The sequence below is a fragment of the Ursus americanus genome, chromosome 18 (genome assembly GCF_024610735.1).
Source record: "Ursus americanus isolate L20-20 chromosome 18, mUrsAme1.1.p, whole genome shotgun sequence".
NCBI lineage: Eukaryota > Metazoa > Chordata > Mammalia > Carnivora > Ursidae > Ursus > Ursus americanus.
Genome location: NC_142144.1, coordinates 3,874,588 through 3,901,275, shown reverse-complemented (window position 1 = coordinate 3,901,275; position 26,688 = coordinate 3,874,588). Strand labels below are relative to the sequence as shown.

General features: G+C 50.9%; 1 protein-coding gene across 2 annotated transcripts in view; it reads right to left on the bottom strand.

The window, feature by feature from the left end:
* Window positions 1-26,688, bottom strand: part of AK8 (adenylate kinase 8) — a 121,869-nt gene that overhangs the window by 70,675 nt on the left and 24,506 nt on the right. For both annotated transcript variants that reach the window (XM_045771027.2, XM_045771028.2), the window contains exons 6-9: window positions 11,142-11,223; window positions 10,510-10,581; window positions 9,407-9,607; window positions 6,424-6,555 (exon numbers count right to left, since the gene is read on the bottom strand). In XM_045771027.2, coding sequence (XP_045626983.2) covers window positions 6,424-6,555; window positions 9,407-9,607; window positions 10,510-10,581; window positions 11,142-11,223 — 487 coding nt within the window. The remainder of the gene's footprint in view (window positions 1-6,423; window positions 6,556-9,406; window positions 9,608-10,509; window positions 10,582-11,141; window positions 11,224-26,688) is intronic.

The following is a 26,688-nucleotide window of genomic DNA, read 5'->3' as shown; positions in this document are numbered from 1 at the left end:
TGAGTCCTTGGCGATGAGCCGCTAAGAGCCCAGGCTGGAAGGTTTGGCTACATATCCATGAGGGACTGACAGCCCAGTCTTGCTCTTCTTAACTTTAAGACCAAGGGGTTTTCTTCATATATTAAAGAAACCAAACACTCCTAAAATTAAGTGAAAACGGTGAGTGTTTAAGACAATGACCATCACCAAAGACCTACCCCTCAGGGACGATGTGCTTCACTCACTGTGTGAAGGACAGCAGCGATCATATCGAAAGCGGCTGGCAGCGTCCCTCACTAGGGGAACGTGGGGGATGATGAAGGCCGATGGTGACTGAGACCTCTCCACACGCCAAGCGCTATGCTCAGTATGCAAAGAGCTAGAGCAACCTGTCCCAGGTCACAAAACCACTGGGTGGCCAACCCACGTCTGTGTGACATCAAACCCACACTTAGCTTCCAGGTCTCGCCAGATGTCATACGTAACTTCTGTCATAAAAAGCTACAAAACTGACCAAAATATGTGAAACAACCCTTTTCAGGCCTTGGACCGCCAACAGCATGGGGCCGTGACCTTGAGAGAAGGGAGACACCTAAAGAGAAGAGTCCCACCTTCCCCCTGGATTCCTACCTACAAGCACTTTTCAAACCACAGCACAGCACAGGACAAGGGGAGCCAAACTCAGTGCAGCGGGAAGCAAAGACTGGATTGAGAGCTGGGATTTGGGGAACAGGGTGATGGAGAGAAGGGAGCTGTGCAGGGAAGTGGCTTCAGAAATCCTCACGGGGACTCCCTGGGGTCTTCAGTCAGTGCAAAGCTGCACACGTGGCAGGTGAGACCGCCCCCCGGCCGAGGAAAGCTCCCAGGAGGCTGTGAGCTGAGGGGGAGGCACAGAGTGCAGGGAGATGTTGGCACTCAGAGAGCCAGAGCGAGAGGCGGTGCCGGGTGCCCCGTCAGCTGAGACTCCGGGCGTGGGGCACACGAGCCCGAGAAGATGCACGCTCTGGACTCACCCGAACAAACACTAGAAATCAGCCTCCACGGGATCAAGCTGACCCTACAGCAAACTGACCACCTGTTAGAACTCAACTCAGCACAATATTCTTCCAGCAGAGCCACACAATCCAGGCTCCCAGCAATGTGAGAACCACAATGTCTAGTGTAGCCTACACAACTACTCGAGATGCAAAAATCAATCCATCAGTCGGGAAAGTGTGACCCCTACAAAGAGAGAAAACAGGCTACAGAATCAGATCAAGAGATGACATGGATGTCAGAACAAGCACACGAGAACCAGGCAGCAGCTGTTCTACATGTGTTTAAAACTGTAAAGGAAAAGATCGTTAAAATGAGTAAACAGCTGGGGAATCCCAGCAGAGAAATGGAAACTATATAGAAGAACCAGATGCAAATTCTAGAACTGGGAAATATAATATCTTAAATGGAAAACATCCTTGGATAGGCTGCCATCTGTGAATCTGAAGACGGGAAAACAGGCCATAGAAAGTATCCAAACTGAAGCAAAGAGAAGGAAAAGGGAGGCCTAGAAAGAAAGAATAGGCCCTTAGGTACCTGGTGGACAGTATCAGTCAGCCTCACATACGTGTAATCGGAGTTCCAGAAAGGAGAGGGAGACAGAGGGAAGGAGAGAGGGAGAGAGCGGGAGGGAGAGGAGAGAGGGAAGTGGGGGAATGAGGGAGGGAGGAGGGAGGGAGTGAGGGAGAGAAAGGGAAGGAGTGAGGGAGAGGGAGGGAGACAGAGGGGGGACAGAGAGACAGAAAAAATATTTGAGTAAATAATGGCAAGAGAGTTTCAAAAATGGAAGAAAACTATTTCAAAATGTGATGAAAAATATCAATCCACAGATCCGAGAATCTCTGAGACCCGAGCAGAGTAAACACAAAGTAAAACTCACCTTGATACTTCATAGTGAAATTTCTGAAAACTAAAGAAAAAGAGAAAATACTGAACGCAGCTGGGTGGGGGAGATGCTTTGCATGTAGGGGAACAAGGATAAAAATAATCCCTGAGTTCTCATCAGAAGCAACGCGAGCCGTAAGACAATGGGATGACATGTTTAAAGCGCTAAGAGAAAAACACCTGTCAACATAGATTTCTATGTGCAGCAGACGCGTCCTTCAAGAATGAAGGCGGAATAAAGACATTTTCAGCAGATGAAAGCCGAATTTGTCACCAGCAGACCTGCACTACAAGAAATGTTAAAGGAAGTTCTTTAGGCAGAAGGAGAACGATATCAGATGGAAACGGAGATCTAAACAAACAAGTGTCGACATGTGTGGGTACCTAACAGAGCCTTTCCAACTTCATTTCCTCCCTTAAAAAACCAAATGACTAAAGCAAAAATAATTGCGATATATTGTAGAGTTTATAACATGATAGAAATAAAATGTATGACCAAAGATAGCACACGGGAGAGGAGCAAGGTAAATGGAAAGACGTCCACTGTGGGTTCTCCTGTTACTGTATAAACTCAAGGCCCGCCGAGAGAAATAAATGAGGCTATGTGACCCCTAGAGCAACCACTAACAGAAGAAGACAGAGGGATACAGCTGCAAAAGCAACGGAGGAGATAAAATGCATTCCTGAACAACATCTGGTTACTCCAACAGTTGGCAGGAAAGGAGGAACAGAGAAGAGGTAACCGAAGGCAAAAAGCCAGGATGGAGGCTTGAAACCATACTAAAAACTACTTAAAGTGGAGACGCACTGAACCCTTCAATTAAAAGGCAGAAGGTGTCAGACCGGATTTTTAAGAAAGCAAGACCCAATTATAGGTTGTATACAAGACACGTATTTAGAATACAAGGCACAGATGATTTAAAAGAAAAAGGGCAGAATACATACCATCCAGACACTAATCCTAAGGGAGCCGGAGGGGCTCTGTGACTATCAGAGTACCTTCAAGAAACAGTGCTACTGGAGAGACAGAGGAGCATTTCCTAAGGAGAAAGGGGTCATTTCATCAAGAAGACACAGCAGTCCTCAGTGTACATGCTCCCAGGAACATGGCTTCAAATGACATGTGGCAGAGACTGGCAGAGCGGCAGACTCGCCACAATCAGAGCTGGTAACTGAAATAATAGCAGTGAGAAATCATAAAGGACAGGGAAAAACTGAACACACCATCAAACATCTCACCCTGACACTGCTGGAGCCCTATATCCACCAAGGCCAGAGTACGTATTCTTTTCAAGTGCACATGGAATCCGCCGATAGAGACCACATGCTGAGCCATAGAAAAGTGTCAATAAATTTCAAAGGACTGAAATCATATAAGGTATGTTCTCTGAGCACAATAGAATTGGAAATCAGTACTCCGCCCCCAAATCTGGAAGATTCCCAAATATTTGGAAATTAAGCAATACACTTGTACATAATACGTTAAGTCAAAAAAGAAGCCACGATTAGCGTCTGACTCTTGGTTTCAGCTCAGGTCGTGATGTCACGGTCACGGGACCGAGCCCCACGTCGGGCTCTGTGCTCAGCGTGGAGTCTGCTTGAGAGTCTCTTTCCCTCTGCCCCTCCCTCTCATGTTCTCTCTCTCTCATAATAAATAATAATAAATAAATAAATGTAAGAAGAAGAAACCACGAGGCAGATAAGAAAATATTTTGAACGGAATGATAAAAGACAACAGATCAAAATTTTGTGAGATGCAGCTAAAGAAGTGTTTTGAAGAAAATATGGAGTGTTCAGGGCCTATATTAGGAAAGAATGGTTTAAAACTCCTGCCTACAACCACCTTGCTCCACAATGTCCTATGAAGAAAACACTATAACAGTCTCCTCTCTAACGCTTCCCAGCACCAAGGCTCTGGACACAGTCAGACCTGGACCTACACTGGGATAATCTCATCTCATCTTGTTCACTTCCCCCCGCCCCCGAGCCTGGCCGTGCACCTGGATCCTACATTCTTCTGGTTCTTTCTACACCTTCCCTGCACAGCGTAGAGCAGGCACTCAATGAGGACGATTACGATATATATGTATAAATTTAATTTTAATTTAAAAAATAGTTTTAAGTAACCTCTACACCCAACGTGGGGCTCAAACTCACAACTCCAAGATCAAGAGTCACGTGCTGTACTGACTGAGCCAGCCAGCTGCCCCTATAACTATGATAGTTTAACAAAATTCTTCATGGTTGTCTCGGGTTAGAAAATTCAGGCTCAGGGGTGCCTGGGTGGCACAGCAGTTAAACCTCTGCCTTCGGCTCAGGGCATGATCCCGGCGTTCTGGGATCGAGCCCCACATCAGGCTCCTCCGCTATGAGCCTGTTTCTTCCTCTCCCACTCCCCCTGCTTGTGTTCCCTCTCTCGCTGACTGTCTCTATCTCTGTCGAATAAATAAATAAAATCTTTAAAAAAAAAAAAAGAAAGAAAATTCATGCTCATTGCAATAAAAAGCCAGAGCTGTATAACATGCCCTGCACAGAGGTAACCATGGCTTCTGAGCGCACACCAACACACTTTTTAAACAAAAATGAGATCATCCCCTGAACACTGTTGAATGACTGGCTCTCCACCCCCTCCCTCATTAAACAATAGATCACATACATCGAGTCACTCTATGGATTTCTTTTTAATAGCTGCCTCTTCATTTTAATTAATAATGACATAATTCGTGCTCTAGTATATGGGTTTCCCACAGCTTCCCTAACCATCCCTCTTATTAAGAGAGTTTGGGTTGTCCCGACTTCGTGAGGCACCCTCGCATCTCTTGTTCAGGGTCCGAGTGTTTCGTAGAATCAAATTCACACAGGGAAGTCACTGGGCCCCAGGATTTGCGGGGTTCACACCAATGGTGACTCTGTCTTTCAAAAAGTGCCTTTTTATATTCTCACCAATCGTAAACACAAGTCTTCCGATCAACCTTGTTGGCGTGAACGTTGGGTTGCTTGCTTGTTCGGAGCTGTTTTCCTGTCCCCGAAAGATCCATAAATGGGGAGATGGGAGCGGAGCCAGGGGGTGGCCACGGGGGAGCAGGCAGCTGCCGGAGCTCTGGGCGCACACAGGCCTCTGCAGAGAAACCTCCGTGGAAAGCGCCTCTGCCAACCGGAGCTCCCTCAGGTGGGTTTACTGAATTCTCGCGATGTCTTGTACTTACCAAGAACACCTTCGAGAAATGTGAGCTTTCTGAGTTAGCTCAATTCCCACGGCCAGTCTCCTCGCCCTTGGGGCCACAGTCCCCTCCATAAACACGTGCAGCAGCAAGCAGATGGGTGCTCACTCTTACCAAAGGAGCCACGACCACAGCTGCAAATTCGGCCTTATAATATGGAAGAGGTAAAACCCAAGGAAGGCGTTACCTGAATCATTCAGTTTACATTTAAAAAAAAAATCCGTGCAGGCAAAATCCTTTTTCATCCTGAGGTGTCCAGAGTGTTTTTCCATAGTAATCGAACCAGAGTACTACTATTTAGTATTTTTACTACTAATACTACTAACAGGACTATTACTGTTTTTCATTACTAATCAGTTCCCTAGCTTCACATTATGGGTACAATTTTTGTTCCTGATTCCTGGCTGGCTAGTCTGTCCATGGCTTCGGGATTTTATATTGGAGGAGACCCACTTGAAAAGTATCTTTTTTGAAAACTTGATCCCTCCGGGGTGGGACCTACATATATTCATGTGTGTTTGTATTCACATGTATTTGTACGGTGTACCCGCAGAATTTGCAGGCATATATTTTTACAGTTGGGGCACAGGACTCCTTTTTCTCATAACTAGAGGTGACTTGGGCTTGCGGCACATTTCCTGGCAGTGGTGTTGGTGGCCAGGGTGGCTCTGGCGCTCCCTGCAGCCGCCCGGTGTGTCTGCTCCTCTTCTTCCTCGGTTCCCCACTCCTAGCCTCCGGAAGGCCGCCTGGCGTCCCCGCCCGCCTGGGACCACCTCGGGACAGGCCTGGAGAACTGATTTCAATATGTTCTCTCCTCCCGGTAAAATATTTATTGAAACTGTACGAGCCAGGAGTCCTCCTCTGGTTCAGAAATCATTTGCCTGCAAGCACGCTGACCTGGGCTGGGGGGAGCCAAATGGGACCGGAGAAAAGAAATCAACAGCAGCTCCAGATTATATAAGAGCTGTGGCTTCCAGGGAGGCCGCGGGGGCTGCAGGGGCGTCCCCCGTGCACAGCACAGAGCAACCACTGGTGCCAAGGCTAGAACAACTGACGACTGGAAAATGCACTGGCTCTTTGCGCTGCAGACACACCTTTCGTGGTTCATGTTTTTAGGGCCACGTTCTTTGTGAGGAACCAAGCTGACCCGTGCAAACATGGACTACCTGCACGTTGTCTGCCAGCAGAGAGCAAGAACAAGAAGCGAGGCTGATCTCCTCGCCACCCCCATGAGGCGGGAATGCCTAGGAGGGCAGGGGGGCCGGGCAAGGCTCCGGAAACAGGGCGCGGCTGGGACACTCACCGTTGACAAGGCCGTATTTCTGGGCCAGGAGGGCCGCCTGCAGACTTTTCCCACTGCCCAGGGGCCCGCAGAGCAGCACCCGTGGGGTGAACGGGGCATTAGATCGATGGTTGGTTTGGACATAGGTCAGAGCTGGAAAGAGAAGATGTGAGGATAGTAAACTCAGGTCCTTAAGAAAGGGAAACCAACTTACAGCGCCCATGCTCAGGCTCTTTCAAGGGCACTGATTTCTCTTGCTTGCAGCTGTGTGGAAATCCTCTGCGGGGCGGCTAGTGGCCACGGGCTGAGGCTGTGGGGAAGGGGAAGGATTTCCGCTTCAGGCCTGGGCATGAAGGCGAGGGAGCAGTGGACCCAGAGAAGCCACCCTCCGAGCCCTGTCCACTCTGCACCTCCCTCCTGATTGAAGGGGGGCTGGGTGTGCTGTCGGGGGGCTGCTCCCAGGACGCACACTCTTAGGTTGGGATGTTTCCAAACTAAATCCAGGCTGCACCTCTAGCCTGAAGCCTGGGACCAGGCTGGTCTCCCAGGATCAGATGCAGACTTTGATAAATGCATCAGGCCTTGCGGGGGCCTCGCGCATGGGGACTTCGAAAAGACTCGAGAATTGGTAGAGAATAATTTCAGCTGCGCTCCAGTGACACCAACTTTGTTGCGAGTCTCCAAAAGGCAGTGATCAGATAGGTCCCAGGAGTGGGCCGAGGCAGCCGCGTACCTGGCCTGTGGTATGCCCCAGCATTTGAAGAACAAAGAAGGGGCACAGGGACCAGAATCCCCAACACAGAGGCCACTGCGCCATGGGGGGCGCTGGATGCCAAAAGCTACGGAACATCCAACAGGTCACCCTCCCCTGAGCACGGAGGAGGGGCTGGGTGAGCAGCTGAGGAGGTCGTTACAAGGCAGTTGCTTGGCACCTGCTGAGGCCGAGGGCCGGTGCCAGCTTCCCAGCCGCTCACATCAACCATCCTCGCCTCCTGCCAGGGACCCAGACCATCCTGCGCAAAGTCAGCCATGCACCGGCCTCTGATGGCTGTGCTGTCCTCGGACGGGTTCCGCCCTGGCAAGGGGCTGAGCCACCAAGCCACCTTCAGGGACCCGGCTCCCCTGAAACAAGGGACAGGAGCTGCAGGGTTTGCCAGCCTCACACCCGGGACATCTGGGGCACATCCACCAGGTGCCAGGAGCACGCTTCCGAGTTGTGACAACCACAAATGTCCCCAGGGTGGGAGAGGGGGGCAAACGAGAAGCCCTGGGATGGTCTCTGTCTGGATTTTGACCTCCCAAATCTTTGTAGGATTTTTAAATTGGGAGGATCATTATAGATACCACAATCCCCCTCGTCTTCAGAACTCAAGGCACAGGTAAGTTAATCGACTATCTTAAAGGTTGTGCTACTGACCGTCATCATCATAACGTCACACACACCAGCTTGTGTTACCTGCTCAGCTGAATACTCTGTGGGCATTATCTCACTCCACTGGGGCAACATTCCCCCGAGAGATGGACTCTTCTTGCCCCATTTTGCACAGAGCTGGCAGGGCTGGGGGAGTCTCCCAAACCCGCTACCTGGGTAACATTTTCTGCCCCTGAGAATAAGCTGGGGGAAGCCGTTCAAGCCCCTCCATCCTCAGAACTGCCATGATGCGGCACATCGGAAATGCACATGCTCTACGGGCAAAGCAGCCTGCTTACAAATGATGCTTAATTTATAGTAAATAACTAAGTTAATTAGAAGTAATGATCCCCCAGACAGTCTCAACATCTAATTATTCTTTTTAAAAATATGTGGTTGCTGGATGCACTGCAGAGAGATTAAAAAAAACAACAGAGAGAATTTTGCATTCCGATTTTCAATTTATCTGTCTGCATTATTAATTAATAATAATTAATATGCAGACGCTCACATTTTTATTTACAATTCCAGGCATGAATTCTTTATGAACGATCATATGAACTTTTAAATTTAATTAAGTAATTTGGAAGTAATTAATGTGTAAATTCAGAATCATGCCATAAGATAAATGTTGTGGTTGTTTATCTTCAGAGCCCAGCGTCTGCTACTAAAGACCCTTCCGAGATGCAAAACCACTGGAAAACGGTACGGCATCCACAGCCTGGCTTGTTTAAAGTAAAGATATTTTCTAGACATCCCCCCGCCGGGTGACTGGCCCCCTCGGGAAGTGAGGCTGGGCCATCCCTGGGCTCTTGGTAAGGGGAAGTCACCAGCAGATGGGGGCGAAGGGGATAGCCAGGCCAGGGAGCTCAGAAGACCCTCCCCACCAAAACAAAACTTCTCCTAAAGTGATGTGAGAGAATATACCAAAAAGGGCCATTGCCAACTGTCCAGTGTCTTAGACATCTGCACCGGCATTTCTATTGTGTTATTTACCTGGCATTGCATAGAAGGGGATCACTGGCTGTGGAGACAATTATAATTCAGCCGCTCCGGGATAGACTCACTCTAACTCTCCCTGGCCTTTTTGGACAGGACGTTGAGTCCCAATAGCAATGATGTCTGACCTTACTGAGCTCTTCTCTGTACAGCTGCTGGGCTCACGGCGGTGGAAACATGATTTGCAGAATCCCATGTAATCCTCACCCAAGGTTTGAGGAAAACACGATTTTTGTTCCCATTTTAGGGATGACAAAACTGAGGCCAAGAGGGTAAGAGAGTTGCTGGAGACCACACAGCTGATGTGTGGTGGGATGAGATTTGAACACAGGGCCCCTGGCTCCAAAGTCTCAGGGCTCAACCTTTACCTACACACACACACACACACACACACACACACACACGCGCACACACACGCGTGCACAGGCACCTGCTCCAGCCACTTTCCAGAACCTTTGCTATTGCTCCAACGACAGTGCAGTGGCTGGAGTGGGGCTGCTCTAAATGGACTCAAGACCCTGAGATGTGCTGCGGGTTGACACTGGGATGAGGAGGGTCGAGGTGCACGGGGAACCCCCTGCCGTTTGTGTTTACCCTGGTAGAAGACGTCCACACACGGCTGGTCAGCATTGATGACTTTCAGGATTTGGGGGTAGGCGGGGAGGATCCTGACAATGTTCCTGTGATACTCCAGCAGTCCCCGCGCCGTCTCCAGCTCCGAGACGCCCCCCGGCACTAGCAGGCGGTTCTGAACGTCAGATTCGGAGGGCCAGTCAAAGGTGGTGTGGTAGATCTCTGCAAGGGGGAGAGGCACGTGGTCAGTGAGCCGCCCAGGGGCCGCCAGGCCACCGCTGCATCTGGCCAGAGGCGTGCCGTCTGCGGCCCGAAGCCTGTGCGAGTCGTAGGCGTCCTCACCCACCCTAAGCCGTGCCGGATGCGCTCTGGCTCTGGAGCTGCTCCTACGTCTCTATTAACAGCAACAAAAGGATGAGGGGCGCCCGCGTGACACTGTCGGCTGAGTGTCTGACGCTTGGCTTCGGCTAGGGTCATGATCCCAGGGTCTGGGGTTCTCTCTCCCTCTGCCTCTCCCGCTCGTGCTCTCTCTCTCTCCAAAATGAATAAATAAATCTTTTTAAAAAAGAACAAAAGGATGAGGATTCTCAGCACAACAGGAAGGACGGCTGTGGTTTTGAGGGCTCACTCTAATGGGCCATCTGGAACACACTTGTCTTCACAGCAATCAGACCACAAGGTACTTCTCACCCCAGGCACAGGTAAGGAAACCGAGTCTTGGAGATGTTGGGCACGTCTCCCACATCACACAGAGGGAAAGGGGCGGGGCCGGGGTCCATAAACCAGGGCTGTCTGCGGCCAAAGCCTAAGGCCAGAGGTCAAGGGCGCCGGGCCCCTGCTGAACTACCTGGTCTTCGCGAGCTGAGACCCAGCTCAACATTGCCAGCGCTCCTCCTTCAGCCCCTGAGGCCCCCAACTCCTCCTCTGCTGGAGTTTATCATCTCCCAAGTGACTTCCTGCTCCAAGCCCAGCCTGCAGCCTCTGAGCCTGTGCTGGCCTCTGTGGCCCCACGGGGCCCTCTGCACACACCCCAAGTGCAGAAGGGTTCAGTAAATGGTGGGCGGGCCTGTTACTCCAATGAGCTCTGAAACTCCATGGAGTGGGATGGGGGTGAAATGGCATACCTCCTGTTTGAGGGTCGATTCTCTTCCCCAAGTTTCTCTCAATCAGGACGGTGTCTGGAGCACTCAGCACAACTGGACAGAGAAGGAAGACAGCACAACCAGGCATGTGGGGCAGCAGGTCCCAGACATCTGATCTCGTGGGCCAATCACTCGTCTTACGTCTCTCTTGCTGTGGAATGACACTAACACAACCACCATTTCCCACCCCCAAGAACCCCTTAGAGTGGTCTTCTCAGCACCAAACCACGAAGACACAGTGTCAGGACAGCGGGCAGCCCACACTCGAGCATCCCACCTAACAATTTTCACTGTAATAACACTCCGAGGAACGTCTTTGCGTGTCATGCTCTTGCCATATTTTGGACTATTTCCTAAAGAGAGTTTCTCAGATGTGGGATTCCTGGATCAAGGAACCACCAGGGTCAAAACAAAACCCCATTTTTCTAAAAGCAATCTCCGAATGCCTTCAGCTTTATGAAAAATTCAACTATGTTGCCCTCCTCTCTCCTCCTGGGTCTGGGTCGGCACAGGGCTGAGGGTGGGTGCTAGAAGCCGGGGATACAGAGCAGGGTGCTCGCTCATGGGGTGTGGGGACTGCAGCCCGTCCGGAGGGCCCTTCACAGGCTACTCACTGACGTGTCTGGGGGTGATCCCGAGGGTCTGGATCATCAGGGCCTGCTCCCGAGTTTCAGGGATGCCATCCAGAATCCAGCCCTAGGCACAGAATTTGGAAAGGTGCTCATCTATCTTTACTTTTTAGATTTTTTTTGGAATTATAAAAGGAATAACATAGCTTTATAGAAAAACTAGAACTTTTGGGGCGCCTGGGTGGCTCAGTTGTTAAGCGTCTGCCTTCGGCTCAGGGCGTGATCCCGGCGTTCTGGGATCGAGCCCCACATCAGGCTCCTCTGCTAGGAGCCTGCTTCTTCCTCTCCCACTCCCCCTGCTTGTATTCCCTCTCTCGCTGGCTGTCTCTCTCTCTGTCAAATAAATAAATAAAATCTTAAAAAAAAAAAAAGAAAAACTAGAACTTTTAAAACAAAAGAAGTAAATGTTTCTAATAGCCACATCACCCAGCTTAACGCTCCATTATTAAGCACTCTCCATTATTACATTCCCTTCTGAATCTTACATTTATGACTATAATCACAACATACATGTTCGATGTCCTGATTTTTTCCATTACACATTAACAGCTACCAAAACACTTTCTCATACCGTCACGCCTCTGCACTACCGCAAGTTTCAGCGTCTACATAACGTCCCACCCAGTGAGCCCGCCATGGTTGCTTAGCCACTCCCCATGATGGAACATTTCAACTGCTAATAATTCTCGTGATCGGAATAGCGCTGTGATGAACAGCTTTGTGCGTACGGCTCTTTCCATGCTGTGGAGTATTTCCTAAACAGAGTTTCTTGGATAGGGGATCCTGGGAGGAGGAACCACTTGAGTCAACATGAAACCCCACTTTTCTTAAGAACAAACCTCAGGGCGCCTGCGTGCTCAGTCGGTTGAGCGTCTGCCTTCGGCTCTGGTCATGATCCCGGGGTCCTAGGATGGAGGCCCGCATCGGGCTCCTTGCTCAGCAGGGAGCCTGCTTCTCCCTCTGCCCCTCCCCCTGCTCATGCTCACTCACTCTCTCTCTCAAATAAATAAAGTCCTTTTAAAAAAAAAGAGAGAGAGAGAGAGAGAGAGAGAGAGATCTGAGTTCAAATTTCTGTTCTGTAGCCAATTTGTTCCAGGGCTGAAATCCCTCAGGCTTCAGCCCCTTCTGGGTACAGTGAGGAAACTGGTCTAGAATATTTATTTTTATTAACCATTTAAGTCCAATTGTGAAGGAAACACATGATCACTGTACACTATGTGGAAGACACTGGAAAGCTGAAATGACTGCCCAGTCACTGGTAACACCACTGGCCCAGCCTAGCCACAGCTGACACTTTGCTGTAGCTCCTTCCAGCCTTCACATATGGGTATCTTTCTCCTGGGGGGGAACAAATCACGCCGTGCATACTACTTTGTAGTCTGTACTCTTCATACAGCAAAAACATTTCCGGAACATTCTCCCATGTGACAAAATGCTCCCCTCCTGGAAGCTTCCACCGCTGCCGAGCACCGCATGAACTAACCTGACAAACGTTAACCAGTCCCACATTGTTGTTCATTTAGTTTTCCACCATTATTTTAAAAACTGCTGTAAGTACATCTTGATGCACACAGAAGGAGAGAGGGGCAGAGGGAGAGAGAGAATCCCAGGCAGACTCCCCACTGAGCGTGGAGCCCGACCCGGGGCTCAGTCTCACAACCCTGAGATCATGACCTGAGCTGAAATCAAGAGTCAGACGCTTACTCAACTGAGCCACCCAGGTGTCCCCCCTGAAAACAGATTCCTAAAAGTTGGTACCTTCTTTTGTGACTCTTGATGCATTCTGCCATGTTGCTCTCTAGAACTGCCCTGGCCGGTTTATGGAGCCAGCCTCAGATCACTTGCTTCCCTGTACCTTTGTCAAGGTCAGGCGTCATCTGGGGGGAAAATCTACCCAGCACGGCAGAGGACACCACTGCTGCTCTAGTTTACATTTCTCTGATCAGTAGTGAGGCTCCACATTTTTTCCACGTGTTTATTGGTTATTTGAATTTTTTTCGTATCCAAAATGTCAATGCGTACCATCTATCAAGATTCCTCTTGGGGTTTTGTCCTTTTGTTTACTTATAAGAGTTCTTTACATAAAAAGAATTAACCCATTTTGGCAAACGCTACCACAGACCCTTTGAGGCAAACAACGTTGCCAGCATTTTCTGCAGTTTGTCTCTGACATTCTAATTTTGTGTAGGGGTGTTTTTAACACAGAAGTTTTGGGCCACATCAATCCGTGCCGTTTCCTCTTTGGGTCTGGCACTGTGTGATGTACAAAAAACGCCTGTCCCATTACAAAGGCGCTAGATACTCACTTGCATTTAAATCGTGTTGTCTTATGATTTTACTCTTTATGTGTAAACATTTAATGGAGCCACATTTTATTTTGAACATGACACAAGGCTGTGAACTGATTTGTCACCTGGTGACCCACCAACTGTCCCGATCTCGTCTAGGAAACACCTCTCTTTTCCCCCCGAGTGTCATTCCTGTCACTGTCTGAATGCTGACACCATGTGGGCTCTGGCATCTTCCTGCCTGTAGACTCTAGAATCATCCTCATGCCATTTAAAAAAAAAAAATTTTTTTTAAGTAAGCTCTACGCCCAATCGGCAGCTCAAACTCACGACGCCGAGATGAAGAGCTGCACACTCCGCTGACTGAGCCAGCCGGGAGCCCCCTCACACCATTTAAAATGTTGTTGTATAATGTTTGTTACATCTAATAGGATATGTTCCTCCTTCTTTTTTCTTGTTCTCAAAAATGTGATCTTCCAAGCAAGCAGCAAAAATATTTTGCAAGTTCAAAAACAGAAATTCTACTAGAATTTTGGAATGACATTACATGTACGAATGTATGAAGAATTGACATTTTCACAACTCAGTGCCTTACCTTCCCGTTTGTTTAAGTCGATTTTTGTATGTCTCTCAGCAAGGTTCATATTAAACAATTTCTAAAGTCCTTTCAAGTGTCAGGAGTCTAGCGTCACACACACACACTTTTTAACCGTTCAGATTTGATGTCCAGATACATTAGGTAAAGAGAGCTTTGCAAGAGCGAAATAAAGCAGCCAACAGTTTCAGGTCTCCCCTCTGCAGTGAGGCGGTCAGGTGACTACCCGGGAAGCTGCGGACTCTGACATTGGCCCCCAGTATGGGACCCCCCCAGCCATAGACCCCTCCCTCGAATCATCAGGAGAACTTAGTTGTTTTAAGGTCATAGGGGTGAACTCAGATTCAAGGTCATTTATATAACACCTGATTTACAGAACACCATGTGTTCCTAAAAAGGAGCTAACCAGTAAAGGGCCTGCATTTCTTCAATATTAAAATATTTAGGTTCCAATGGCCTCTACTGACAGTTAAAAAAAAAAAGAAAAGCTAAACAAATTTATAGAGTAAAGAGTGTTGGAAAAAGCAGGCATGCTTTCATTAATTTCTTAAATTATGCAGGAAAACGTGCAGCCTACGGAACTCTGGTTTCTAGAACTAATGAAGCAAAAGTGCAAAAAAAATTTTTTTAACAGCCTTTTGCTCCCTCAAGTCCTTGTTATAGCCAGCCTGAGCTGGGCTGCCGCTCTTAAGACGAGCAAACACCCACAGATGTGCACACCACCGCAGGAGCCGGGAGGCACCACATCTGAGAGGTCCCCGCTCGCGGCTCCGGAAGCCAAACCACAACTTTCTGAACTTCAGCTACATTCAGACCCGCTTGTTTTTTCTTTATTTGGAGGGAGGGGCTGGGAGCCCACTGATTGCTTCTGGTACCAGGGCTGGGGATTGTCTCGAGTTCCTTTTTGAAGCTGAAAGAAGGTTGGAACTCCGTCTCCACTCAGCACCGAGACAGACCTCCGCTTTTAATATTGCATTAAGGAGCAATCATTATCATCTCGCCCATAAATTGCAGCTGATATCAGTATGTGGTCCAAAGCTTTTAGAACTATTCAGGGGAACAGCTCTCACCGACTTCTCGCTGGAGAAAGCAGGCCTTCCAATTACACAGGAAAAGTGCAGCAAAATGAGGAACATCTCCCTAATTAGCCTGGCCTCACTCGTGCATCATTCTGGTGCGGACGTGAAATTTTTAAAAGAAGGTGGGGGGCTCTGAAGTGAATCCCAAGCCGCTGGCTCTCCAGGATTGCTCTTTCAGACTCCAGGGGATGGTCTGATCACCCAGGTACTAAGTTCCCTTGAGGGACCCCTTAGGGCAGCACTCACGCCCTGTTCGCGCAGCCCACGCTTGGTGGGACAGACAGCCACGCAGATCCCTCAACCCCACACGGGCCCAAGTCAGTCCTCCTGGGAAGGAAGGCTAGTGACCGAGGCCTCTGCAGCAGGGAGCGTAGGTCCCGGGACATCCTTAAGATGGAAGCACCAGGCTTAGCGCTCGGGAAGAACCTTCCTTCCCAGAGTTCTGGCATTTATACAGGTTGTGTGCAGCGATCCGGGTGCAAGATGGACTGCACTTTCGAGGGAAGACTGCAGTTTTGGTTGAAAGCAAGTGAATGGCTGCAAATTCTGGCAAAGCCAGAAGTCATAAATCAGTAAGTAGCACGCAGCCAGTGCCATGGTGGCACCCCCGTTCGGTTCTGGGTCTGACTACCAGGAGTGGCTAGATGCAGAGGTATCAGTCAATCCCTAATTAGAATACATTATCCATCTTCCTGACACTTCAGTGAAATGTCTATTCCACTCTGGAGCCGCAGCTTTGTTCGGAGCAGGTTAATTGATATTCTGATGCCTTCGCTCGCCATACCCCCGTGGCTCGGTTCTGTTTTATCACACATCAAAAAGGCCGTATGCTCAGGGCACTCCCTGCACCCGCGCAGAGCTGGAGGTCTGCACAGCTGCGAGGGGTATGGTATCACAGGAGGGACAAGCACCGAGCAGATGTCACAGATGAAAAAAAGGGAAAGAACGCAGCCAGCCAGCCTAGGGAACTTGGCGAGGCCCAGCAGAGCGCGGCCCGACGCGGAGCGGGCTGTCCCGCTCTGTGTGAGCACTGGCCTCTTCTGCCCTCCTGACTGTTATTAAAGCGTAATTAGTAACTTCACGCCGTAAAACTCTTGTCCTCTGGGTCCTCTGCTTTCTGATGCATTGCCCCTGGTCTCCTCCCCTCTCCTCTGAAGACCAGAGTGGGGTGCTTCCCCCGGGAGGCCCCTTTTCTGGCTCCCAGCTCTAACTGCAGACGTGGGAGCCTCCACAGCAGACGTTCCTAGGAGCCGAATGCTGATTCCTCGCAGTCCTGAGGGGGCGATCTGAGGCTGAAGATTTGGACTTGACGAATCGGATTCCCTCAGCTCAAGTCCGAACCCGGGGAAGCATCCCAAGACGCACCATGGACCCACCAGCTATCCCTCTTCTTTCTAATGAAGTATTCCCCCGTGATTTCCCAACACAGACAAGAAGGAAAAAAGAGACATGTTACCAGCCAGAAATGCATCTGAAAAGGTCGAGTTTGGCAAACCAACGCGTTGTAAAGGCAGTTTGTGAGAACAAGGAGGCTGTTTTGATAAGCACGCAAAAGTTGACCTCAGATTGCCCCAGTTGCAGTTCCCTCAGTTTATACAAAACCACGGACACTCAGCCTGCCAGATCATCTCAGGGTGCCTTCCGTGTCCAACTCACCCGAAGGATGACCTACAAGAATTTTTATTTCAAAGTTTAACTTCAAACAAAATGCAACACGTGCCGGTGTTCCTGACCACACTCAAGTCCACGAATGCAGCACGACGGGTCATCCCTTAACTCGCTCCTATGCACAGGCTCCGCAGCGACAAGGCAGCCCCGGGCTCTGCCCCGCCTTCTGGGCACAGCCTAGCAGCCGTGCGCCTGCTCGGAAAAGGCTGAACATGCACGAGGGACTCCTGTCAATGACCAACAGGGCTGAGCCCCACTCTGGCTCATCCGTGACACAAGCATGGCATTCCATAAAAACGTACAGATCCAGGACAATCGGTACTCCTAGGTCTGCGGGTCAAAAGCCTAGCGAGCACCAGGGTGTTAAAATGTGGTACAGCACAGATGTGCATGTTTCCAAATAGCTAAAATATATATATATATATATATATATATATATATATATATATATATATATATATATATATATTTAAAGTCAAATTCCCATTCAATGCCTCTGGTGCCCCCGGAGCTGCTCTGCAGAGGAAACCCCAGTTTGAAGACCACCCGATTCTGTCCCCAAATGGACCAGTCCCTTCCCATCTCCGAGGCGGGGTGACACCAGATAGCCCACGACAGCGATAACACACTTTCTGGGCTAACAGCTTGTTCTCAGGCTCACACACAGTGGCTCTGGTTGGAACTGAATGACACGGACAATCCAACAACATCCAGATAACGGAGTCATTCCTCTCCAACATTTCACAGCGTGTCTGCCGTGTGGACCCACCTCTTCAGAAACAAGACTTGCCCTTTAGGGTGTCACATTATCTGCTGGGGAAAAGCAGGGGGTTGGAATCAGCCTGTGCTCCACCCGTCGGGTGACTTCCCACCAGTCACCTCAGCTCCCCTCCACCGGCCTTGCTCTCCTTATCTGCAAAGTGGGGCGATAATATCAGTCTAGCCCATAGCTGTTGGGGTAATTAAATAAGGACCCCAAGCAAACACCCACAAAACAAGTATAATGTCTGGCAACAAAGAGGTGGCTAGTTTTATCCTTACAATTTTGAGAAAGATGAGCTAGGTTCTTTTTCTCTACCTACTTGCAAGAAGGAATCCTTTTAAGTTTGTACAACTTTTTTGAAGATTTTTAAAAATATTTATTTATTTATTTATTTATTTATTTATTTATTTGAGAGAGAAGGAGAGAGTGCGCACAAGAGCTCGAGTGCAGGGAGGGGCAGAGGGAGAGAGAGAGAATCTCAAGCCGACTCCACCCTGAGCTGGGAGCCCAATGCAGGGCTCGATCTCACGACCTGGAGATCATGACCTGAGCCGAAATCGAGAGTCAAACGCTCAACTGACAGCCTCCCAGGCATCCCTTTTTTAAAGATTTAATTGTTAAGTTCTCTTTACACCCAAAGTGGGGCTTGAACCCATGACCCTGAGATCAAGAGTTGCACACTTCACTGACCAAGCCAGCCAGGTGGCCCAAGTTTGTGGAACTTAACATAAGGGGTTCATGTAGAAAGGTGATCTCTTGGAGAGAGGAATAACTGGCATTCCAGATAGGAACTGAGGAAAGCTTTCCAATTACAGAGGACTTGGGGAAAACACGTTTGGATTAGAATGAGGGGAGTCTGGTGAGTGGCCTCAGCTACAGTAGACCTGCTCCAGAGTGCTCGGGGCCATTTGCCATCGCCTGGCCAGGGGGCCCTCCCCCAGGGCAGTTTGCGCCTCTGGACACGGGCAGGAGCCACATGGGCCACAGGTGGGGGTCCAGCACGTGGGTAAACAGTCATCATGTTGTTACAGCGGGGTAAGATCCATTCACTTCTTCACTGCCCCATTGATTCATTAATTCGTGGGAGTGTTTATCCACCACGGACAGGTCGGAGTGTCTGCACCTGGGGGGCGAGCTGTCACCTGCAGCCCTAAGCCTTCTTACTCATCTCCTCTCCCAGCTGGCCCCTTCACTCGTACAAGGCATTGAAAATCCTCTGTGAATCAAGAGGGATGGACCAGGTGATCCTGAGTAGGGGAACTGTTGAGATCTATGGTCCAACAAAGACAGTTTAAGAGTGACTAGCACATTAACAATCATGCATGAAAAACAGCATCAACAGGACGAGTGACTGGCCTGCCTCTGACAATCTTCGAACATTACCACGTAATTTACTTCCAGCCATGCAGCCTGCTTCTACACGGTTCTACCAGCTCCCTAAAATCAGGAAAAGAAGGGGGGACCCCCACGGGGCAGTAGGGGCAGCCACTGGGGGATGGGCCGACAAGGAACCTCAGTCTGATGAACAATTAAAACCACTCCTCTCTGGGGAATTCCCGAGTACAGCGCACAGGTCGAGTGCTGTATCCGAGTTCGGGTACCAATGCTGGCAGAGCCCCTGCCCTCAATCTCACAGGCTGCAGGGTCCCCCTCCCCCCACGTCCACAGACCCCAGGCTCCTCGGACCTCATTCCTCCCTCTCCGTGCCAGTCTACTGAGCCAGGCACAGCCGCACACCAAGGTGGCCAGCCCTTGTTCCTGCCTCCCCGCAAGCTGGAGCTCTCCTCTTGTCCTGGGACCCCCACACTGCCCATCTGGACCCCGGGCAGGGAAGGCACTGGTCACGGATGGAGCTGTGGCTGGGTCTGAATCTTGGCTCCAACCCCACAGCTTTGTCATCTCAACGAGCTGGCCCAAGTCTCAGTGCCCTCGTCTGTACAGTGGGGGCAATATGACCACCCACGAGAACGTCACTGAAACGACGCACGAGGTCATCGATAACAAGTGTGATAGTTGAGTACCTGGCCCCAAGGAGGCGTTTCACACACACCTGCTCCTTCCCTCCCCTACCAGCAATCCAGGTGCTAGGGCAGCCGTATTTCCACGAGACTTAGAAAGGCTGAATCCACAGAGGGGTGACTTTATGAAGCTGTGAGGCCAGGTCCCACAAGGTGGGCAGCGCCCTGCACGACACAAGGCTGCACCTCCACAAGGAGCCGCTGTCCCTCCGGCTCCCCCACCCCCCTGTCCCCATGGGGTGCTGGCCCCTCTGTCCTGTCTCCCACGTATCGGTTCGCTTCCTCAAGAAAGTACCTTCCCACCTTTACTCCCTCTCTCCCAGTCAATGCGTCCTTCTCCCTCAGCTCACTTCCCCCAGGCATCCACTCCCAACACGCAGGGAGGCCGGGACCACTGTTCACGTCCTGCTAAACTCCTCTCATCTCGGTCCACGATCTTCCGCTTCCAGAGACTAGACCCCCTTCTGCTGCTGCAGGAAAACCTAACCAATTGTTGCAAAGGAAAATGTGAGAACATCTATCATGTCTGCAGAGAATGAGAATTCACCAGTCTTGATACTAGTGAATGCCACCAAGTGACAGTAAAGAAAATGCACACCAAGGAAATACACGCTTGCTCCTGTGTTCTGACCAATACCCTGACGTATCGTTCATGGTAGAGGCAGTCTGTTAATTCAAGTTGGGGGTAGTGACTATGCTACAGATCACAGCTAAAAACCACCCGCGTGACTTTCCACGTGTCTTTCAAATCCTACTGACTGACAGTATTGAGCCAGATGGGCACCCTGGGACCCCCACCTCCCAGCTGTGCGACTACTTCCTGTCTGCGATGCAGGCAGAGCTGGGAGCGCCCGCCCCGCTGGTGTCTGGAGTTAGATGCGACCACGCACACGAAGTGCTAACACGCCGTCTCACGGACGCGGCTGCTGGAGAAGTGGGGGTGCCCAGCATGTGTTCCCGCCTCTGGCACACACCACGCTGCTCTGAGTGGGAGCTCACTGAGGAACCGAGGAGTGAAGAGCTTAGGAATGAGGGCACAAGGCTCTGCCGCCTTCGGCTCTGCCCCCCTGGCCAGCGTTTCCCCACTCTCGGGAGGCGGGTCTCCGCTCCCCCTCGGAAGGGGCGCTCCACCCGGCCCAGGTGACGTGCTGGTGGCTCCACATCCAGCCCTGTTTCCAGCATTGCCGGGCCTCCCAGTACTCTCTGCTGGAGCCAAAGTTGGGGCTACTCAACATCAGATTCGGGGCCGCATCCCGTCCCGTTTATCCTCCTGACTCCAGTGAGAGGGATGGTCACCTGCACCTGCCACCCGCAGGCCACCCGGGTGCGGCTGCTCCACGGGCACACAGCTGGGCCCTGCACACCATCAGCAAGCCCCGCATCACGCCAATCGGCCAACCTCGGCCTCCAGCGAGGGGCCAGAACCCCCTGGATGAGGGATCCCTGCGGGTGTCCGCGGCGGCTCCCTCGGAGCCCTGCCTCGCCAGGACGCACGCGGTAAGTTTTCCTTCGACGCCCGGCAATCCTAACCGCCTCCGTGTGAGAGGGACACGCAGCCCCGGGCCTCCGCAGAGCTGATGATCAATAAAACCGCGCTCCTCGGAGGATGCCGTGACATCCATAAACCCGTGAGTGTCAGAACAATGGCACGAAAATCCTGCGCTCCTCCCGTCAGAGGATGAAAGGTGGGTGATGAATGGCAGCCCGACGGCGCCGCAAGGAGAAATAAAACAAACGGCCCGTGGTCCCGCGGCCCAGACTCGGGCTCGACTCCGCCAGCATTTCCACTGTAAATACTGACTCGCGTTATGGGCAGGGAAGCATAAATCTGTGCCTAAAAAGGGAGAAAGGAAAAGGCACCAGAAGCCTGCCAAGTAAATCCGAAACTTCAGGGTCCACGGTCACAAGTACGCTGCCTCATCCCCTCCTCTCTTGCGAAATAGCTCAGAGCCTCCAGGACACGAAATGAGATAAATTAGAGGTCCCCCTGGGAACACAGAGGAGAATTTTGCATTTTGTGTGCGGTGAACACCCCCTGCCCTGCCTGGTGCTGTTCGGGGCGGGGCCGGGGCTGTGACCTCCTCCCCGAGTGCCCAGATCTTCTCCCCAACTGGGAACTTGGGGAGCGAGGTCAGCGTTTGGCGGGCCAAAGTCTGGCTTCTGATGACGACACCCTCTCCTCAGTCCAAGGAGGGCGATGATGTGGACCCAGATGTCTTGAACGTGACGGACTTCCAGAAGGTCTGTTTTCCTTTAGACAGCACATGTTTCCTGCTTCTCGATCCACAGCACGTTTCTGGGGCTGTGGCCTCCTTTTTGGCCAGAGGGGAGGATTGCAGCGCTGGCCCCCCACCTGCACCGCCAGCCGCACGCCCATGAAAGGGGGCACTGTTTCCTTTGTTCTATTTTGTGCCCAACATGAACACTGAAAACGGGTTCCAAAGCACAGTAGGTGCCCGTAAGTCTTAGTTGTCGACACCTTCATGGGACAGTTGTGTGGCTCCCATCAGAAAATGCCTCAGAGCTTGGTACAGTGTCTGGAACATACCACGTGCTCCTACGTGCTGGCTAACCATTATTTGTGTCTTTACCTTGATGGGCCAGTTCCGCTCTCTGCTGCCGGTGCTTGGGCTTCGTTTTTACTCTTCCTGATCTCTACTACCACAAGACCACAGGCCTGATGAGCCATGGGGCAAGGTGATACTTCTGGAGCTCACTGAAGCCAAGGCCTGTTTACATCCCTTGTGGCTAACCACACGTCCTAGTGGACAGGCGCCGGTTTCCACTCTGGGCATTTGGTGAGGGCATTAGGAAGACCTGGCCAACTGCTGAGGACTGGGCAGAGTGGGCTAGAATGCGGTGACCTGGGTGCGGATGGGGTGGTGTCCCCGCAGGCTCCCCTTGGGCGCAGCAGGGGCAGACACAAGGATGTTGAGGTCTAGTGTCCGTTAGAGCACAGCGTCCCGTTGGCTGGGGCTCCAAGCATCCTGGTTTGGGAAGCAGAAAGACCATGCTGTGACACAGAACACGAATGGGGGACACCGACCCGCTGAGCCCAAGGGGGCCTGTTCCTGCCTCGCTCATGATAAAGATGCCTGCCCGACAGCCCAGAGCAGCCCTCAAGGGGGGAGTTCCGTGTGCTTGGCTTCTGCTCGGCCTCATGCTCTGCCATCTTTTGAGCTAGTCCTCACCTCCCGAACGGTAGAACTCCATCCCAAGTGGAAGCTCACAGAATCAAAGAAAAACCAAGGCGCATGGACAGAAGCAGAGATGGACTCCAGCTGATTTTCAAATTTCATTGATTTTTTTCCCCTCCGGCCCTACATTTAAAAGACTGCTAATTCTCATCCAGGCGGGCAGTGGGGATGTTCCAGAACTCATTTGAGTAATGATGCCGACGGCAGGCTGGGCGGCAGGTCACGTGCTGCCCCCAGAAGCGCACCGGACTCCAGGCGGTGAAGTAGGAAGGAGCAGTCTTCTCCCGCCCATACGTGATCTGTTTCCACCTGCTCCTCTTGCACGGGGAACACTGCCTGAGTGGACCTCAGAGCCAGGCGCAATGCTGAGCACTTTAGGATCTCATTCAATAGGGAGAGCAAGGCAGCCCTTTGGACCCCAGAGCGCACGCGACCTGCCTGTGACCTCAGGGAGCTCCACAAGGAGACGTGCTAAGGCCTGGGGGGCTCTCCCCACTGGGTCCCTTCTGCCTTTTTCCTAGCTGCTGACCCCCCAGCCCAGACATGCCAGGGACAGCTCCGGCCAGCAGAGGCGGACACAAGCCATCTGCAGAGCCCATAAATCACATCCCTGACCTGCAGAGGCCTCTGCTTTTTCTCGGGTGACAAACTCCCACTGTCTGACAGGCCATGGTAATTGGGTACAAGGCTTTCCCTCTCCACCACACAGCTGGGGGGGATGAGGGCGACCATACATCAAAACATTTCTTCTTTTTCTTCTCTTAACCAGATATTTTCTCGCCCGTGACCTTCCAACTTAGTCTGGTTCTGGTAACGCAGAAGTGCCTTTGTCAACGGGCCTGGCACGATATCAGAGACCCCGGCGGTAGCCGGGCCTGTCAGAACCTCAGTGTGGCAGGGGCTACAGTGTCCTGCTGTCCTGGCCACTGGTCCTCTGACTTTAGTTAAGTCCCTTCTTTCATCTGGGCCTCAATTTCTCCTTCTGTAAAAGGTTTTAGGTAGGATGACTTCTAAAGACAATGTTTTTTTAAAAAAATTGATAAGACGAATTGGAATTCCTCCACAAGGCACAGTCACTTTCATGATAAGCCTTCATTCAATATTTTAAAATCCAGCATCCTGGTGGCTGACCCTTGTTCCAGCTGATGAAAGAGATGACGAGGCAGGACACAGGAAGTCTCGGCAGAGGGCACCAAGATCGAATTGGAAGATGGTTCTCAAACCTTGAGCCCTGGGGTCTCAGGGCACAATGCTACTCTTGGGGCACAGCAGTTGAACCCGTGAAGCTGCAGGGGACCTTGAAAGCACTGATAATGGAGAACGATTTTGCAATGCGATGAGGAAAGGCACTAAACAGGTCTCCCCACCGGTTACATAAAACCATGCCAGGGCAACCATCAAAATATTTTCCCCAGAGAAGCCTTGGGACAAACACGTTCCTGTTGTTGAAACCGTCGTTAGGATGTTGGGACTCAACTGCGCAGTCACATTGTACTTTCCGCATCTTCCCCTCCTTGAGACAACAGTGAATGAGGATAGGATTTCCTTGCCCTGGTGGTACAGACTGGGGACTCATCCAAATGGCATTCTCTCATTCATGAATGTCATGAATATTTCCCGAGCTTGGCATCTAAGCCAGGTACCACGTGAAGAGCTGGGGGTTCTGCGCTGATTGGGACAGATGGGGCCCCTGCCCCCACACCGTGACTGTGGGCATCTGGAGGAGCAGGAGAGCAAGAGGCCGTGAAGGCACGTAACAGGGCACCCAGCCTCCCTGGGGCTCGGCAAGCTTGGGGACCTCCCTGAGGGTGTGACTCTAACCTGAGACTAAGGAATGAGGAGCAGCTGCCCGGCTGCGTGGTGGGGGCCCCAGGCAGTGAGAAGAGCGTGTGTGAATCAGGTTTCTATTGCTGTGTAACAAATGCACAATCTTAGTGGCTTAAATAGCACATATATTATCTCAGTTTCTGTGGAGCAGGAGTCTGCGTGCTGCTTAGCTGGTTCTCTGCTGGGGTCTCAGAGGGCAGCAATCAAGGAGAGAGTCGGGCTGCATTCTCATCCGGATGCTGGACAGGGGAGGAATCCACTTCTGAGCTCCTTCAGGCTGTTGGCAGAATTCCCTTCTGTGCTGCTGTTTGACTGGGGGCTCTGGTTTCTCGAGGGCTGGAGGCTGCCCACGTGGGCCTCCCCAACACAGCAGCTCACTTGTCAGGCCAGCAAGGAGACTCTCTCTCCAGTCCACCCAAAGTCTTAGATCATGTAACATCATCACAGGAATGACCTGTCTTCACATCTGCCCTCTTCTGTTGGCCCTAGTCCCACTCAAGGGGAGAGGGTTACACGAGGTGTGGACACCAGGGGAGGGAAACTACTGGAAGACCCTCCCCTCAGTGTGCGGAGGCCCTGGGAGGGGCCACGCAGGTGAAACTGGAGGAGGTGTGAAAGACAGCAGGCACGAGGGGATAGAGGGACAGAACTGGGCAGCCAGGCAGGGTGGGAAACAGTGAAGGTTCTCAGAGGGGAGGACACCATGGCATGGGTTTTAAAAAGACAACCACCTCCATAGACATAAAATAAAAACATCCTTCCGAGGGGTGTTCTTTCAAGGGAGCGCTAACATCAGTTGCCTCCAGGAAGGGAGTGGGTGACTGGGGGGCAGGAGGGTGAGGGGCCTTGGGCACCTTTTGGATTTTGAACCATACGAATGTACTGCAGTCAAGAAATAAATTCGTTCATTTTATGTTAAGCAGTCCCTGCGGCAGCAATATGAAGAAGGGGCCGGGAAGAAAGCAGGGTAGCTGCGAGGACGGATTAGGGCCAAAGGAAGGAAAGGGACTGCAGTAATCCAAACCCTGGAAACCAAATGTGACTCTGGAGAAGTAAGACTTAGCATCTCTCTGGTATTAGAGCCTTTTCCTCTCAAATTTCCTGAAGCCACTGCCTCATTTCTTAGCTTCCCTCTGCCCTCAGAGACGTGGTCTGAAGAGCTCTCAGATGTCAAGACCTTGGCTGTCGGGGCGCCTGGGTGGCTCAGTCGTTAAGCGTCTGCCTTCGGCTCAGGGCGTGATCCCAGCGTTCTGGGATCGAGCCCCACATCAGGCTCCTCCACTGGGAGCCTGCTTCTTCCTCTCCCACTCCCCCTGCTTGTGTTCCCTCTCTCGCTGGCTGTCTCTATCTCTGTCAAGCGGATAAATAAAATCTTTAAAAAAAAAACAAAAAAACAAAGACCTTGGCTGTCCCTAAAGAAAGGCCATGGGTCCCCAACAGGTAGAGCCCACCTCCTTTTCATCGTTCCAATACAAAGGGCTAATTTCTCTTTCTCTAACGCATTTGATGGTCACTTCAAAGAAATTCTTCAAAGAGATTGCATTAGACCAAAAAAAAAAAAAGGAAAAGAGAAGAAAAAAACCCCAACATTAACTACAGAATCCTGATGGGTTATGATTGCATTATTTTTCCCTGAACGCTATTCCCTGCTTCCTTTTTGTGCTCTAAATTACCAATTCTAGTCCCTGTGTAGCTAAATAATAATAATTACCATATAAATGAATATGCATATGTGTCATTTTTCTCCCTAAAAGCAAGAAAGCCTGTTTATTTTGGATGAGGGTTTGTTTTGTTTCTGAACAACCAAAGCACATAATTAGGAGCCTCACCTCTTGCTCTTGAAATCCTGTCTCCGCAGGGAAGAGATGAAAAAGGTACTGGATGCCCCTTGAAGCTCAGAAGAAATTTTACAACAAATTAAAGGAGATATTTCTCTGCTCCGCAGGTAACAACGGCCTGGACAGGATCCGAATCAGAATGTGAGGCCAGAAGGGGCTTCAAAGCTCAAGCCAAGCCTGTCCTTTGACGGACGGGAATGGAGGCCTCTTGGAGCGAAGCACTCCCTGGAGGGACACCGTGTGCATGGGTGAGACAAGA